The sequence below is a fragment of the Amphiura filiformis genome, chromosome 7, assembly GCF_039555335.1.
Source record: "Amphiura filiformis chromosome 7, Afil_fr2py, whole genome shotgun sequence".
In the NCBI taxonomy this organism is placed as follows: domain Eukaryota; kingdom Metazoa; phylum Echinodermata; class Ophiuroidea; order Amphilepidida; family Amphiuridae; genus Amphiura; species Amphiura filiformis.
The window spans coordinates 54,446,463-54,464,002 of record NC_092634.1 but is presented as its reverse complement, the minus strand read 5'-3'; the positions used below and the strand labels follow the sequence as shown (position 1 = coordinate 54,464,002).

Here is a 17,540-nt window from a genome sequence, read left to right as displayed (position 1 = left end):
AGTATCTCTCTGGTAAAGGGGTAACAATATGACATCAGCATCAATTAATATGATCTCATGGGCATGTAAACATTCAAAATGGCCGCCAAAATGGCTGCAAAAACATGATTTTTTCATTAAAATGATATTTAAAACAGCATTTTAATAGATGTTGTGTTAAATATTTTCATTGAACGCTGATATAATGTTAAAGGAGTATTTCTATCCAAATTTCTTCCTGCTCATGTGTTTTTACATTCATGAAAGAAACCTTAACCCAAATTTTCATGCAAATCGGACATTCAGTTGGCGAATTATGGGCTATAACATATATTTCAATGGTCCATAGGATTGTGTGTGATACTTTCGTTGTTGACAGAATGAAATTCAAAATCGAACATTTCGCCCGCTTCTCTAGATATAAATTATAAATTTATAAGATAAATTTGCAAGATTCCTTTTGCACATGATCATTATGCACCTAGTAAGGAGACCGGGGCAGGTTGGCCCCCTTTTCCCCACTTATCTGGAGAGCTCAGTTTGTGGGTTAGGAGGCTCTCAATTTGATACTTGAGAGCTGTTTACTCTAGGTAAATGCTAACAAATTTATATGGCTCTGTGACTTATACAAAAGTTATAGTAGTTGTAGGAGAGAGCGAAAAGAAAATTAACCAGGCCGGGGCAGGTTGGCCCACCGAACGGGGCAGGTTGGCCCGCTATGCACAACCGTGTGTTATTGCCATATTTCTTTCCAATAAAACATTCTAAAGTTACAACTGCGGTAAGATATCACCTATCATAGTTCCAAGATAATCAAAAATAAAATTCATTTTTGCCATCATGGGTCATTCTTGAGGAAATAGCTAAAATCAAGGAAGTAACGTTACCCAATCATCTTATAAAACCCATAAAGAAAAACTGAAAGGCTGTGGATAACAATTGTAATTGACTTTTTTGTTCATTATTAACTATTCTGAGTGATGAATTACTTTTTATGTACAAATTCCCAATTATAAAGAAATATGATATTGAAATATTGCTATTTCTAGTCAAAAAGTGCTCAAATAGGACAACAATATAGATTTTTTTGTACTATACTCCGCCTTTGAACAATTTTATCCATGGAACTGACTAGTGTTGGTGTGTAAATTGTATTTTGCTTCATTTGACACAAAATGGGTGAAAATGGAGAAAGTATGCATAACTCTTGCCCATAAACACAATGGGGCAACCTGCCCCAGCACAAGTGGGCCAACCTGCCCCATAGTCTATTTTTTGTTTTCCATCAAATTTCGCAAAACAGAAACAGGATGGAAAGCTTTCAACTATATGGCATTTTAAGCAAGACCCATACCTTCCAGCAACTTACAATTTACATAATGTATTATGTGCAACAATAGTGCTTTCTTTCCTTTCTTTTTTTTCTCCAAAATGACCATGCAAGTAGTTTTTAAATTGATAATATTATGTCTCAACAACATGTAATTTATCTGATTTTTTAAGGAAATGGTGCCACATGAGTGCTTTCTTCGAGATCCAAAAATATCTTTGTGGCAGAAGGGTAACGTAAAATATGTCATTCAAAATTATCCCATGGGTAAGTTCAAAGAAATAAAAGTGACTCCCAAAATGGCCACCAAAATATTATTTTTTCATCAAAATCTGTTACAGCGACACTAGGTATCTGGTTTTCAAGGGATGGTGCCATAAAAGGAGAGTATTTTCCCACATAATCATTATAGCATAGCAGTAATAGGAAAACAGCATGGACTTATGGGTAATTGGGCATGTTTAAAATTCAACTTGGCCACCAAAATAATATTTTGGATGTTGGTGTCCCTTACCAAACACAACTGCCTAATAGACAGTTAATAGGCAGTTCATAGGCAGTTGAAGACAAATGACTGCCTAATCAAACTATCAACAAGAAGTTGCTGGAAAATTAGGCAGTTGAAGGCCTGTGACTTAGGCAGTCAAAGAGCTTGACAGATATGAAGGTCTATAATAGGCAGTCACTATATGAAGCTCTAATACTTTGATTTTTTTATCTAATCAAAATGAAGCTCTAATACTTATGATTTTTTCATCATGAAAATGAAGCTCTAAATGAAGCTCTAATAGGCAGTCAGACCTAATAGACAGTCAGAAGCTAATTTGCATAAGTCATGACCCAGTCACATGATCACCAACTGCCATTTCAAATTTGCTGTTGGATTCAACACGCTGAGCATATAGTGTGTGAAGTGCACACTTTACATACAAAACGAGGAGTTTTCACAGGAATGTGAGGAGAACTTAGCACAAATACAATTATGGATCTCCTCGAATTGAAGGAAATGCCGGAAAAGACGTCCTAACCCCCCTAGGGTCCTCCACTTTCAGAAGATCTTTGAATTACTGCTTTTTGGGTCTAACCTCCTCGAATTCCTGTGTTTGTAACCACTCAACTCCTGGTTTCGCACGTGGTGCACACGCACGTTGGCCGCGAGTCTCACGCATTGGGTCACTTTCTCACGGTCTCACGCCAGGGTAGTATAATCTCACTCCTAGGTAGTAAATCTCACGCAAAACGCTGGAAAATGGGTAAAATCTCATTTCTCTTTACAGTTTGTGTTAACAAGTAAATTTCCATGTACTGTTTTGGGCTCAGGGACTGATCGAGATCTGCTGGCCTACCGCAAAAAATACAGACTGAGCTAAAGGCATGCCACGGGCTGCTCATATGCTTTGTTGGATGCCGGTTGATCAAGTTAAGGGCAGTGGCTCCAGAACCGGGGGCCTGAAATAATGAATACATGATTGTATGACGCTTGTATTACTTTGAGTAACACAGATTGAAGTGTACACTGTCAAAATATGGTGAAAAGATGTCATGTTGACCAAGAAAAGACTGCAAATTGCTTTAATTGTTGGCTGCCTGCTGAGATTTGAGGCTTCATTGAAAGAAATTATGGCATGATTGATTGTCAGCTGAGGGCATGCTACAATCAAACATTCCCCAATAATTAATATAACTAAAATGGAAAGTATAAGTACTTCGATTCATGAAAACAAGTTTCCACAGCAAATCGGGAGACGTCCAGCAATCTTCCATAAAATTTAAGCTTCCGTTTTATTTGAGGCAGTTGACGACTGCAAGGACTGTCTTTTGGAATTGCAGGAGAACGTTTTAGGTCTGATGGAGCCTTCAAGGAGAGCTGTTTTATAGTGCATTTACAATAGAATGTAAGGAGAAAATGGTAAACTAAGGAGAGCTAAAAATCGCTCTCCTATATCGGATTTAAGGAGAGCAGCTAGAGTGATTGCTCTCACTCTCCTCAAAAGGCATGTCCCTGCAACTGCTTGGATTAGAGCTTCATCTGAGGCAGTCAACTGCCTAATTTAGAGCTTCATTTGACTGCCTAAATTAGAGCTTCATTAGAGACTGTCGACTGCCTAAATTAGAGTTTTCATTTTAGGCAGTCAACTGCCTAAATTAGTGCTTCTTTTGAGGTCACGACTGCCTAAATTAGAGCTTCATTTGAGGTGAACTGCCTAAATTAGAGCTGAAGGTGAAGGTCTAAGAACTGCCTATAGTGCTTCATTTTGCCCATTTTACAGGTCTAGGTACTGCCTATGTGCTTTCAGGTCTATATAGAGCTTCATATATCAACAGCTTCAAGTGACTGCCTGTATTAACTGCTTAACAGACTGCCTAATAACTGCCTAACGAAGGCTTTCATTTCGGTAAGGGGTAACAGTCATTTAAAAGAGTATATTATATTCTTTTAAATGACTGTTACACCAACTTTCAAGATACCAGTTTTTTACAGGAGATGTCATTTTTTCAGCTTCATGGCATATGGTTAACATTCTGTTGTAAAATGATTCTGCCGGCATGCTCATACCAACGGGACCCCTTATATACTAGGTGCATAATGATCATGTGCAAGAGGAATCTTGCAAATATATTCCCTTTCCAGAGAAACCGCCAACATGTTCGATTTTGAATTTTATTCTGTCGCCAACGAAAGTATAACACACAATCCTATGGACCATTGAAATATACGGTATGTTATAGTCCATAATTCGCCAACGGAATGTCCGATTTGCATGAAATTTAGGATTTAAGATTCTTTTATGAATGTAAAAACACATGAGCAGGAAGAAATTGGGATAGAAATATCCCTTTAACATTATATCAGCGTTCCATGGAAATATTTAACACAACATCTATTAAAATGCTGTTTTAAATACCATTTTAATGAAAAAATCATGTTTTGCAGCCATTTTGGCGGCCATTTTGAATGTTTACATGCCCATATGAGATAATATTAATTGATGCCGATGTCATATTGTTACCCCTTTACCAGAGGGATACTTTGAATACAAAAGAACACAATGTTTGGCACCCTTTCATTGTAAATCTGGTACTTTATAATACTCCTGTAACACATTTTAATGAAAAAGACTATTTTGGCGGCCATTTTGGCAGCCATTTTGATTTTAAACATATCCAGGAGATGATAGAAATGACATAGACGACTTATGCTTTGTTGTCACCATAATATCAGCATCCCATGGTTATTTTTAACATCAAATAAGTTAAAATATTGAATTCTAAATGCATTTTAATGAAAACCCCATCTTTTGGCAACCATTCGGCGGCCATTTTGAATGTAAACATGTTATACTGACCTTCAATCATAAAAATAATGTCAGAAATTGATTCCTTGTATGCAAAAACCTATAGAATGATGTATTACACATGAATATTGAGTGAAAACTAAAATTTAAAATTTTCAAAATGGCACGGCGGCCATCTTGGATTTCTCGAATTCGCAGCCGCTTCATAAAAGCACCTCTGTGATTCGTTAACCTCAAAGGTCCAATAACCCAAATCAAGTGTCAAAATCTCTGCCCTATCCGGTGTAGGCCGGGTTCTAGCTAGGGCCTGGACTAATACTAATACCTATTACTAGGTGCCAGTATTTTACCAAATTAATTTTTTGTGTCAGAAAAAAATGCAATGTTTCAACTTACCCAGTGTTCCAACTAACCCCAATCTCCCCTACCCTGCGTCACTAATTGGTTGGTAAATGACCCAACCATGACGCACATCCCCCGGGGGTCCTAGGGTGGGTCATACAAGTGACATGTGTATTAGCAATAGAGTAGAAGATTGGTTTTAGTGTCAAATTGTTTCTCTCTTCCAATAAACAACAATTCATGTTAATAGAATTAATTTGAAATTTTTATGCCTGTCCCTACCAAGGGCCAAGAAAAAAAAAAAAAAAATTGTTTCTCATCCTAACTTTTTTCAAAAAGGAGAATGAGGGCACTTTTTTTTCTTCTTTTTTTTTGCCTTTTCCAAAACAACAATTTTTTCCCCAAATGTAAACCTGTATTTTAGCTAGACTGAGTATCTCGAGCTAATGCACGAATATAAACCATGATTAGGTATAATACAAAAAAAATTGAACTTTTTTTGATTCTCATCAAAGTAATCTCATATTAAAGAGCTAAATGAAAGAAAACGGATGAGGCATAAATGAATGTCATACGACATTTGGTTGCGGAGATATGCTAATTTGAATGTCTAAAATTTTCAGCCAATTTCCTGTATAAACTTTTTGTGCATGCACATATTAAAATGCTTATAGGCCTATACTGTGCATTGTGAGTACACAATTTTAAGAAACAAGCACTTGCTATTTACCAGTACTGAACTGTAAATGTAATCCTAGAATGTGAACATAAGGGCCTATCATTTTCTTTGGAAGGGGGGGGGGGGGGTGTCATACTTTTTTGGAAAGAAAAATAGGGGGGGTCATAACATTTTTGATGACCAAAATGTAGGGAGTCGCAAGATGACCACAGATAGTGTGTTAAATTCAAAAAGACTGAATACAATTTTAGCCTCTTCAGGGGATACATGTAAGCTGTATCAGTGGGTGGTGGGGGAGAGGGTCATAAAATTTTGTGGCTGAAATAGGGGGGTTGCAATTCTATTGATGCTGACTTTTTGTAAATTTGGGAGACCCCTTCCGCAGAAAATGATAGCCCACTAATATACAAATGAACATGTATGAGTAACATTTTGTTTTATTTCTGTTTTCTGATGCAGATTCCAGCTTTTACAGAGGATGGAAACCAGGGACTGTCTTTTAGAATTTGCAGGAGAGCATTAAATAGCTCTTCAAGAGCTGTTTAGAACATTTACAATAAAATGTAATGAGAGAATGGTCAACTAAATCACTCTCCTATATCCGATTTAAGGAGAGCAGTGGAGAGCGATTGCTCTCGCTCTCCTCAAAAGGCAGTCCCTGGGAAACCGCAGTGAGGGCCAACACCAAATGCAAAAATAAAGAAAAACTTATTCAAAACGATGAAATTTGTGTTCAAGTGTCTTATTTTTATTTTTTGTCATTGAAAAACTCACGGTTTTGATACTACCCACCCGAGTATACCTTTTCACTGATACAAGGGGGGGGGGTAATTTGTTTGAGGGGGGCACCCTTTAAAATGTTTAATTATTATAAGCACTAGCTGATGCATTGACACCCCTCCCCAGGAAAATGTTTTTGAGCAGGCACCCTTTGGAGCACTGGCTGGCGCATGCTCCCTATTCCAATGATCATTGCGGAAACTCGAGGGCCAGTTCACTTGATCATCAGAATGGGGTCACTCCTGCTCAAGTATGACCCCCCCCTGCCCCTTCCCCCAGCTGCTCAAGTATGAACCCCCCTGCCCCTTCCCCCAGCGTAAGTTTTGTCTTGAGCAGGCACCCTTTGGAGCACTGGCTGGCGCATGCTCCCTATTCGAAGATCATTGCGGAAACTCGAGGGCCAGTTCACTTGATCATCAGAATGGGGCCACTCCTGCTCAAGCCCCCCATGACGTAGCGTCATAGGAGTCCCCCCCCCCCCCATCAATTTGAACTTAGGAAATCAAATAGGAAAATGGCCAAAAAACGGCCTGTGCCCCCCCCCCCCCGGCCATCATACCCGATGTGCCCACCCCCAGTCCCCTAGTCATTCAGCATCTATCATAGCAAAAATCTGCTAGCGCTATGCATGATGGGATAGGAATAGGAAAGGTCCAAATTTGCTTCTTCCCCCGACTCATAGTCGGCGCAGAATGAGAATCTATCCCAGCATCCACAGCATGAGCCCATTCAAGTACCGTATCACGCATAAACCATGCCGGGTTAAACATGTTCACTCACTGGCAAAAGTCGCCAATTGTACTACACAAAGTCCCCAGGTTATTCACTTTTTGCAAGCCATCCATCCAATCTCATCAAACCAAACATTTTTATGTACAAAAACTACCTTTATATACCGCGTGCTCATTTAACTTACCGCTCAACTCCGTTAATTAGATATTTGGAGAGTAATTTCGAAAAAAAATAGATCGAGATCGTCACTTTCAAACCTACTAGAAAGTCGCCAAAATTTGCAGCGACCACGTGCGAATCATCTGACCTCTTCCGGGTTATGATCAAGTTTAACCTTTTGACTTGACTTTGTAAGCTTTGGAATTGTTTCTAACTCGATCTAATTCCCCCCAAATTTTTTTTCAAAAACATCGCCGTAAAATTTACTACCGGTAATGAATTTCCAAAATGGCGCCGGGTGCGCGATTTCCCTATGCTGAGAGAGGCTGAATATTGCGCATGCTCAGGTAAGGAATGCTCACATACCTACCATGATAACCTAAAGTGTTATTCAGATTTCCTTTGACAGCTGAACCGTTGCGTATACGCGCGCGACGTCAAGCGTTTGCATTGGAGCTTGTGCAAAATAATACGCGCTGGACGGCTAGCAGTACGCTTAATTTGTAAAAGGAAACCTGAATAACACTTTATTGCATGATTGCATACCGTGCCCGTGGAAACATGTCATGTTGCCTCCGGAGATCGACGCTCAGGTACCGCGTGAGCAAACTCAAAAATAGCGCAAATAGCGCGAGCGTACACGAAAGAAACTTCGCGCGTGATATAAGCGATGTCGCCAGGTCTGTACGCTGTACCGGCGTTAGCTGAATTCGAGTACGCTTAGAGGGCATAGGCATGGAAAATTCCAATCTGTGTATTAATAATCTAACTTAGCATGATTGTCTGCTGAATTTTGATCCATGCATTTTTTGCACAATTTTATTGAATTTAAAAAACCCATTTACCATGATTACAACCTGCATACTTACATCAACATACAACGGCTGTATCGTGAGCCATCTTGGATTTACTATTCAAAAATTTCAATAATTATACTTGAAAAGTCAAGTCGCAATGCAGCAATAAAACATCACAGAAAATCAACACCACTCAATCGACTTTGTTTACCAGATTTGCATCTCTGCCCAAGATCTATTTACTTCACTTCTCCTGGTACTCTGATAAAGCAGAATGTCACAGTTTTGTTACAGAGACTATCAGCGTCAAAATGACGTCATCGTAACCTGCGCGACAAGGCTTGCCAATTTAGATAATTGTAAGCAGAATTACATATTGAAAATAACCATATTTTACAGAAAATGTTTTGAAAGGTAAAACCAATAACTCACAAATATTTTCCGTCTATTTACTCATTTAGAATAAACTCCAGTGATTTCCACAATTCTAGACTACTTATAATTTCCTGGCAACTCACGTGAACAACGTCTCCGTGGCGCAATGGACTAGCGCATTGGACTTCTACTGCTTGAAACGCTGATGGCATTCAAAGGTTCCGGGTTCGAGTCCCGGCGGAGATGGCTTATTTTTTGCAAAGTGTATAAAGAATAAAGATCTGAAACTATTTCTTTTTCAAGCTTGACCAAAAACTACAAGCAGTTATTCACTGATTTTTCCTGTATATATATTTTTTTTGAAAAAGCCATAGGCCCTAAAGTTACCGTATGTAAGATTTTTGTTTTTAGAAGAAGAATATTAGGCCTATAGAAATAAAAAAAATATTTGTTTCACGTCCGACTTCGTTTTCACTTTTTGGGATCAGTCCATATTTTTTTAAATACAATTTTCACATTAATTGTTTTGGTTCAAGAACCCCATGGAAAACCAATGGGTTCTTTGTAGAACCAAAATTGGATATTATAGCCGGCCATGGTTCTTTATGAACACTAAAGATGTATAGGCCTACCGGCAGGCCCGTACGCAGGATTTTTTTTGGGGGTGCTGATTTTGAAAAAGTGGACTTTTTTTCCAAGGGGGGTGCGATTTTGTGAAAAGTGGACTTTTTCCCAAAATGTTGACCTTTTTGACCAAAAAAACCTAAAAACCCTGATTTTTTTGATCGCTACGCTCGCAAATTCTTAAATTTTGGGACTTTTTGTATACTTTTGAAAATTTGGGGAGGTGCGGTCGCAGTTTTCAATTCGATTCAAATTCAATTCACTTGCAAACAACTTATTTAGATTCAATTCCAATCAAATATGTAAGCTTATGTATTCGATTCTCTGTCCTCCCCACCCCCCCACCCCCTCTCGGCCTGGCAAAAATTGCTTCCCCCAACACTCAGCCCGCCCGAAAACATGCCAAATGTTTGGGATCCCAATTTGCAAACCTTATAAAATTGGTTTAAACAGGCTCGTAGCCAGGATTTTGTGTGTGTGTGGGGGGGTTGCTGATTTTGACAAATTGGAAGGGGGGGAATTTTGTGAAAAGTGGACTTTCTTCCCCAAATTTGGACCTTTTTGATCACAAAAATATCTTTAAAAATCCAAGCGTTGTTAAGCCTTTGTTTCAAAAGGCGCCCCATGAATGTATGCCAAAAAGAGTGGCGGCGTCAAGTTTGCGTAAAATTAAAAAAAAAACGGTGAAATTGTTCGTTATTTTGGGTTTGGGGCAACGGGGGGGGGGAAAGAGTTCTGATTCCATCCCCAAGTGGCGAAAAAAAAAAAAAATCGCTTTCCCCCCTCTCAGCTGAAATCGTTTCACCCCGCCCCCTTATGATCGGCTCGCAAAAAATGTCTTTCCCCCCCCCCCAAACCATTTTACCCTCCCACCATGGCTCATAATTCCCACTGCACAGCCCCGGACCCCAGGAGCTCCAGGCACAGCTCAGCCCTCCCCCGGTCAGCCCCTAGTTTTATTCATCATTGCTCAGCCCCCCCGGTCAGCCCCTAGTTTTATTCATCATTGCTCAGCTTCTTCTGGGGATTTTAACACTCATCTTTGGAAGACTACTGTAAACCAGATGGCAACCCTTGCTGATAATCGGCGTTTAATCGCATACACAAGTTTTTTGAACGCTAAAACAAAGCCCACGCAAATTCGCACACAATTTTATGTGGCGTTTATAATATGGGTTTGAGTTAAGCACCATTCGTTTGTTTGTATTCTTTGCTCCACATGTTATTTTTTAGAATGGTATGAATGGGGAACTTCCCGAAATTGTTTCGAAGTTGACACCACTTTAGACTAATATTCACGCGAATTGTGAAGTATCTAGTAAGTATGCAGGTGGCGGAAGATTTAGCTAATCATGTTAATATCGATCAGCTAATCATAAACTTATTTTAAGCAGTGTTAAGCTTATGGCAGTTATGCCATGCCCATGCATTGTCATGTCATGATTGTCCATGGCATGCATTGGGTCATGCAGGTCCGGTCCATTGACACAGGATTGCATGGGCAGGTATTATTGCATCCACATGTTGAAATCATGTTCATCATGCATGCATGATTGATCATCATCATCTGTCGGGGGGGGGGGGGGGGGGCGAGTCGAGGACTCGAGACTGACGCTAAATTTATACTAGTTTATTTTTTTAGTTACTCAATCACTAGGTAACCCAGGCAAACCTTAGTTAACACATTTGCTGGTCAGCCAAATTCGCCGACAATGTCAATGCATTTTTACATAGAAATTTAAAACTTGTGCCCGAAGAAAGAAACCTACATAAATATGTTTTCTATACTTCACTTGACCCAAATATATAATTTTTATGGTGATAAGTCACCCGCACATGGAATTTCAGAGGATTTTGATAGCAGTTCCATTAAAAAAGCTGCTATCGCCATGAGACTAAGATCTAGAAACACCCCGAAATGCCGTTTGGGGAATTTTGCTAGATGAATCTTTTTGATGAAAGTCAGGCTTTGACAAGATGTAACTTTGCTACGGAAAGTGCTATGAAAAAAAGATTTTCAGTTTTGGCTTTGTTTACTCAAGGCAAAGGGCTTTAATTTGATATATAAAATGATGCAGTTTGATGGCAAATTTGAATTCACCTAGGATACCTACAATCTTGGGACCGGCCTTGTTTCTCTTATATATTAATGATATTCAAGACCATATCCAATCCAAAATGAGACTCTTTGCCGATGATAGTATCCTTTATAGAGAGATTGCCAATCCAGAAGATCATGCCATTCTTCAAAAAGATCTTGAAGTTCTCACCGAATGGTCATCTACCTGGCTGATGTCTTTTAACATCAAGAAGTGTGCTGTCCTAACAATAACAAGGAAGCGTAACATCAGCCACCACCTTTATAACATCTCTGGTGAACCCCTTGAGAGGGTAGATCATCATGACTACCTCGGTGTGACCATTTCGCATGACCTCCGCTGGGACGACCACTGTCACAAGATCAGACAGAAGGCTAGCCGTACACTTGGACTACTTAGCACGCACACTATCGCCCTGTAAACAACAAGTGAAGGCCAAGGCGTACCAAGCCCTTGTTCGATCCGCAGTTGGAATATGCCTCTGAGACGTGGAACCCATACACCAAAACAGGAGTGGACCAACTTGAGCAAGTACAAAGAGCTGCAGCCCGTTTTGTGTTTGGAGATTACCGAAGAACAACATCGGTCACCCCCCTTATTACCACCTTGGGGTGGGATCCTCTCCACACCAGACGCCTACTTTCTCAAGCTACAATATTCTACAAAATCCACTACCAACTCATAAACATCAGATTCCCACCAGGCATTCATCCTGCATCATTCATTGGACGGCATGACCACCAGCTAAAGTACTCCCTGCCTGAAGCAACTATAGACCCCTACAAATTCTCATACTATCCACGCACAGTCAAGATCTGGAACCAGCTACCAGCAGCTGCTGTACTCTCTTCTACCACCATAGCCTTCAAGGAAGCCGCCCTGCCTGCCATCAAAGGGATGCGGGTACCTGTGGGTTCCAGTCTGCTGTAGTCACCATACCAGGCTTTTTAACGCACCCTCGGTTTCGTCTTGTTTTGTCAACTTTGCTTAGTTCTTCACCTTATTCTTCACCTGCACCTTTATGGCTCTGACGCTGCACCTGCACCAATCCCAGTATAGCTTCATCTAGCTGCAAAGGGATCACCGCACTGAAGACTGAAGATCACTGACACTGCCCTGCCCCTGGCGTTCTTTTGTTTTGTTTACTTTAGTTTTAATCATTTGCAGTCATGGCAGTAAACCTTGCTTTGACGAGCGTGTATTTTAAGCATACATCGCATATTTACTGCGTTGGACACACTTGTCTCTGATTGGCTGCTGAGGTGATCTGCTGTTGCCGAGTGGAAATTTATGAATGAACTGTGTGCAGTACGCGTTGACGTTGTTATCTCTGAATTTGCAACATCACGGTAGTCGCGCTTGTCAAAGGTTTACTGCAAAGTAGTATAGACCACCCGCGAGCTATATAGTATAACTAGTTTAAATTGCGAATTTATCAAATTAAACTTTCGCATCAAAGTTAAACATGTTTTTAGCTGTATCAGTGTATGGCAGTGTTTACTCAGAGGCCATATGTCTCAATTTTGGCCCAGTGAAAATTATTTTTGGCCCACACAAATTTGTAATGCTCTATTACAATTAGTCAATTTGGGGAGTTACTGAGCCAAAATTTGGCCAATTTGGGAAGAAAATGTCTCATTTGGCGCATCCAATTTCCAGAGAGAGTAAACACTGGTGTATGGTACAAACATGTGGTCGTATGTCATGAACTGGGTACAAAAAATATTACACACTGAAAAATGACATAAACGTCACTAATATGTACTGAAGTAAGCATAACTTTTATTCCTTACATTTAAAGTGTATACAAGTATACATTTTTTTTTTTTTTTTACTACATGGATGTTAGATATGGCAAAAAAAGATCCAATATTCAGGGTGGGTAAAATTCCTATAGGGTGTAAAATAAAAAAAAATACATATTTTGTAATTTTGATATACCTGGGTCATCTTTTTCTCCCAAAATGTGCATGTCAAAACAGATGTGGATATTGAAAGATAGGACAATGGCCCACAAAAAAATAATAAAGTGGGTGACTGGTGGTGTTCTGTGTTGAACATACAGGGTGGTCAAATTTGCCTAGATATTTTTTGATGCAAAAATTATTTTGAAGATTAACTTCTTTATTCAAGGAGCAGTCCTATATTTCATCACTGAAAATGTAAATTAGAAAGAGAAATACATATGTCATGGGTTTCTGCCCACAGTTATACTCAAATATTAAGTATAATAATAATAATAATAATAATATGTACACTTGTAAAGCGCGCAGATCCGCAATAAACGCTCGTGGCGCATACAGAGCAAAACAAAATATACCAGCAGGAAAAATGGAAACAAGGAACAAATGCAATCAACAATAGTACATTTCAAGATACATGAAGTAAAAAATACATAGTAAACTACAAATTAATCCAGCTCATAAGCAAGTTCGAAAAAATGTTTCTTGAGTGAGGATTTGAATGACTCGATTGACGAGCAACTGCGAATAAAATTGGGAAGACTGTTCCATATGCGAGGGGCTGCTACAGAGAAGGCGCGATCACCCCATGACCGAGATGATTTAGGTTGAACAAGGAGGGTTTTATTTGCGGAACAGAGACCGGGGCGAGAAGGGTTGTAAAAGTCAAGAAGTTCATATATGTATGGGGGAGCAATTCCATTGAAAACACGGTAAGCGAGCAACATAAGTTTGTATTTAAGCCGGAAGTTAACAGGGAGCCAGTGTAAGTCAAACAAAACAGGAGAGATGTGTTCAGAAGGTTTTGTACGGGTGACCAGTCTAGCAGCGGTATTTTGTTTGAGTTGCAATCTGTGAATTTGATCTTTTGGAAGTCCAAACAGAATGGCATTACCCATGTCCAAGCGAGATGATACAAAAGCATGGACCAATTGTTCTGTGGCTTGTGTGCTTAGGTATCTGCGAATCTTGCCAAGATTTCTGAGTTGAAAAGAGGCAGATTTGATAACAGATGAGATATGAGGAACCAGAGTCATTGTACTGTCCATAATAACACCAAGGTTGCGAACTTGTGAACGGGAGCAATAGTTGAATCACCGATTTTTATGTGTGGTATGATAATCTTACTGAGATTATGTTTAGAACCAAAGAGTATGAACTCGGTTTTATTGTCATTAAGTTTCAGGTAGTTGTCTTTCATCCAATGACGAATATCTTCAACACATGCTTCCATTCGAGAAATACAGTTGTTGGCAGCCTCTTGGTTTGGGTCAAAAGCTGAGTACAATTGGGTGTCATCTGCATATACTTGGTATTCAAGTCCATGTTTCAGGATTATATTGCGAAGAGGAGAAGTATATATGACAAACCACTGCGGGCCTAGTACTGAACCCTGAGGCACAGAATAGTTCAGGTGTACAGTATTTTAAGATGATTCGCCTACACGGACACACTGAGCTCTGTCCTCAAGATAGGATTCACACCATCTCAGCGCTGTCCCTTTGATACCAATGTCAGCTTCGAGTCTAGACAACAAAATACTATGATCGACGGTATCAAAGGCAGCGCTGAGATCGAGTAAAACCAGTGCTGTAATTCTCCCATTGTCCATTTCACGAAGAATGTCATTATGAACTCTTGTTAAAGCAGTTTCAATGCTATGGTTCGGTCTATACATGAGACTGAAAGGGGTCTTGCAAGTTGTATTGAGTAATGATACACCATAGGCGAGCATTAACAACACGTTCAATCAGTTTCCCAAGGAAACTCAAATTAGCAACAGGTCTATAGTTCTTCAAATCCTGTTTGTCAAGACCTGATTTCTTCAGAAGAGGACGGATGTAAGCAAGCTTGAGCTCACTTGGAAAAGTACCTGAGACAAGAGACTTGTTAACGATACATGTTAAGAATGGAATAATATCATTAGCACACTCTTTAATTAGCCACGTCGGTAGAGGGTCCAATTCACATGTACTAGATGGCGACTTCATGAGAATTTTTCCCACCTCTTCCTCGGTGACTGGTTCAAAATTTGAAATATGGGTAACATGAACACAAGAATCATCATTTGGCACATCACAATGTTTGATAAAACTACTACGGATGTTTTCAATCTTGTCAACAAAATACTCAGAAAACCTATTAGCAAGAACAAGATCAGATGAGCTACTTGGAAGTACTGACTCCTTGTTCTTATGTAACAGATTATTAACAACACTATACAGACTCTTTTGGTCACCATCACACATATCAACAGAAGCAGAATAATAACTTGTCTTGGCATCTTCAATCATATGTTTAACAACTTGACGCTGCTTACAATACAATTGGCGGTCTATCTCAAGCTTAGACTTACGCCACTTGTTTTCAAGATCCCTTCTTTCACACTTTGCAGCATGGATCTCAACACTAAACCAAGGTGTATTTGGTCTAATCATAACCCGCCGTTTTTTGGCTGGGGCATGCTTATCAAGAAGGTTGCACAACATATCATTATACTTTGAAACACAAGTATCAACATTATCATTAACAAAGTCAATTGATGAGAGAGACTGAATGATGTCTTGGCCAAACAAGTTAACATCAATAGCTTTGAGACTGCGGGTAGTGAATGTTCTCCACTCATGGGGTGGTTTCTGTAACATAAGATTGCATGTTACAGCAGCATGTTTACAAAGACCAGGAATAACACAGACATTGGACAGGACATCTTCAGACTCTCTCGTTATAAAAAGGTCCAAAATATGACGATCATGAGTGGGTTCAGTCACGTGTTGCGTTACACTATTTGATGAGAGTTCGCTTAGGAACTTTTTGGCATCTGCATCATCTGCATCCTCGACCCACACATTGAAATCCCCAGTGAGTATGATATCAGATGGGAACAAGGAGTAGTTCTCAACCATGTTGTTGAATTCTTCAAGGAAAACACTGAAAGGGAGCTTTCTTCCTTGTTTGTCCTTTATTTCCGGTCTATATATTACGACAAGTGTCAGAGAAGCGAGAGTTACTGGTGATCTCAGCATGAATAGACTCAAATGACCTATAAGACTCAGTAATTTCGATAATCTTTACAGAGAGAGTAGATTTGTATAGAAGACCAACACCACCACCAGTCTTTATTCCGGGACGAGGGACATGATCAAAAGTGTAACCAGCAGGAGTGATGTCTCCAATTACGACATCATCACCTGGTTTGAGCCATGTTTCAGTAATTGCGACAATGTCATATTTATTATCCACAACTAAATCAACAAACTCGGTAGCCTTATTTCTTATAGACTGAGTGTTCAGCATGCAAAGTTTTGCTTGTGTTTTAACACCATCAGGTAAATTTGATTTGCTACTTGTAGCACTATGTATAGGGTTAGAACAATCATCATTGTTAGATCTTGTATTTGGTTGTTGACCCAGGGAAGAAATTGTATTTGACTGCTCTCTGTTCTTTCCTCCACGGCAACCTCTTCTTGTAGGCATCCTTGAACAGATATCCAAACTACACAAAGTTTTGTACACATCAGGTGGTAGTTTAGATTTGACTGGTCTCAAGTCAAGTAGGTCCTGCCTTGAATAGGTTGGAGCAGTAATCACAGTCATGATTGTAACAATCAATGCTGCTACAATCCAAATACACCATACACCAAAATTAGCCATGTATGAAGACAGTTAACTCAAGTACATTTCAATCAACAGCTGTCAATAACTGGTCAATATGTAGACAGTTAGCATCCACAGTACAGTAAAACACACAAAAATATAGAATCACATCAAAAATGTGATCATAAATAACACGAAAGTTGACGCATTAGGAACGCCAAGAAGTGTTCCAAAATGTTCCTTGATCCTTAATGATTAGATTGGTGTAAAATTTGTTTCCACAGATGAAGAAAAACTGGTATAATCATGAATAACATGAGGAGCTCCAAGCACAGTGCAGCCACAGGCGCTCTGTATTAGATGTGACAGCAGGGTGATCAGCATATTATACAGGGTGATCTGTGTATGTTTGACTCGTTAGTACTGAAATTCATCAAAATCAAACAGGTTTAATGTAGTAAGTGTAGTTATGGAATATACAAACTTCATTTTCTTCTATGGCCACGCGTTTTGAACTCGCCACCCAAAAATGGTGGTGTTGTTACGCTTTTCCAAATCGAGACTCGTTCAAATTGTTATATCTCTGCTTGAACAAAAGGTATTGAAGTGTGTTTGGTGTCATGTTGTAGCTAAATGTGTGCCCTAACAGACCTCCAAAGGAGAATTGTTTATCAACTAAGATAGTGGAGTTAGAGTTGTTTGAGTTCAGAATGACCGACGTGGGGGATGAGGCGGTGGCGGATGAGGCGGTGGCGGTATGTGCAAAGTCTATGGGAAATAAAGATTTTGT

At 39.5% G+C, this 17,540-nt stretch overlaps 3 protein-coding genes and 1 non-coding gene across 4 annotated transcripts in view; 2 read left to right on the top strand and 2 right to left on the bottom strand.

Moving 5' to 3' along the window:
* The window catches only part of LOC140157346 (uncharacterized), a 29,796-nt gene extending 21,477 nt beyond the window's left edge, over window positions 1-8,319 (bottom strand). Inside the window, exon 1 of the mRNA XM_072180510.1 lies at window positions 8,167-8,319. Within this exon, the coding sequence (XP_072036611.1) occupies window positions 8,167-8,174 (8 nt within the window). The 5' untranslated portion in view covers window positions 8,175-8,319. The remainder of the gene's footprint in view (window positions 1-8,166) is intronic.
* A 302-nt stretch (window positions 8,320-8,621) lies between these two features.
* Window positions 8,622-8,715, top strand: Trnar-ucu (transfer RNA arginine (anticodon UCU)). The gene is made up of 2 exons: window positions 8,622-8,659; window positions 8,680-8,715. It is a non-coding gene; the product is annotated as a tRNA-Arg (tRNA).
* A 1,586-nt stretch (window positions 8,716-10,301) lies between these two features.
* The window catches only part of LOC140157344 (5'-3' exoribonuclease 1-like), a 59,959-nt gene continuing 52,720 nt past the window's right edge, over window positions 10,302-17,540 (top strand). Inside the window, exon 1 of the mRNA XM_072180505.1 lies at window positions 10,302-10,411. The gene's annotated coding sequence lies outside the window, so the exon portion shown is untranslated. The remainder of the gene's footprint in view (window positions 10,412-17,540) is intronic.
* LOC140157953 (uncharacterized) lies at window positions 14,824-16,059 on the bottom strand. The gene has a single exon (XM_072181200.1). It carries the CDS (start codon window positions 16,057-16,059, stop codon window positions 14,824-14,826), a length of 1,236 nt encoding a protein of 411 aa, XP_072037301.1.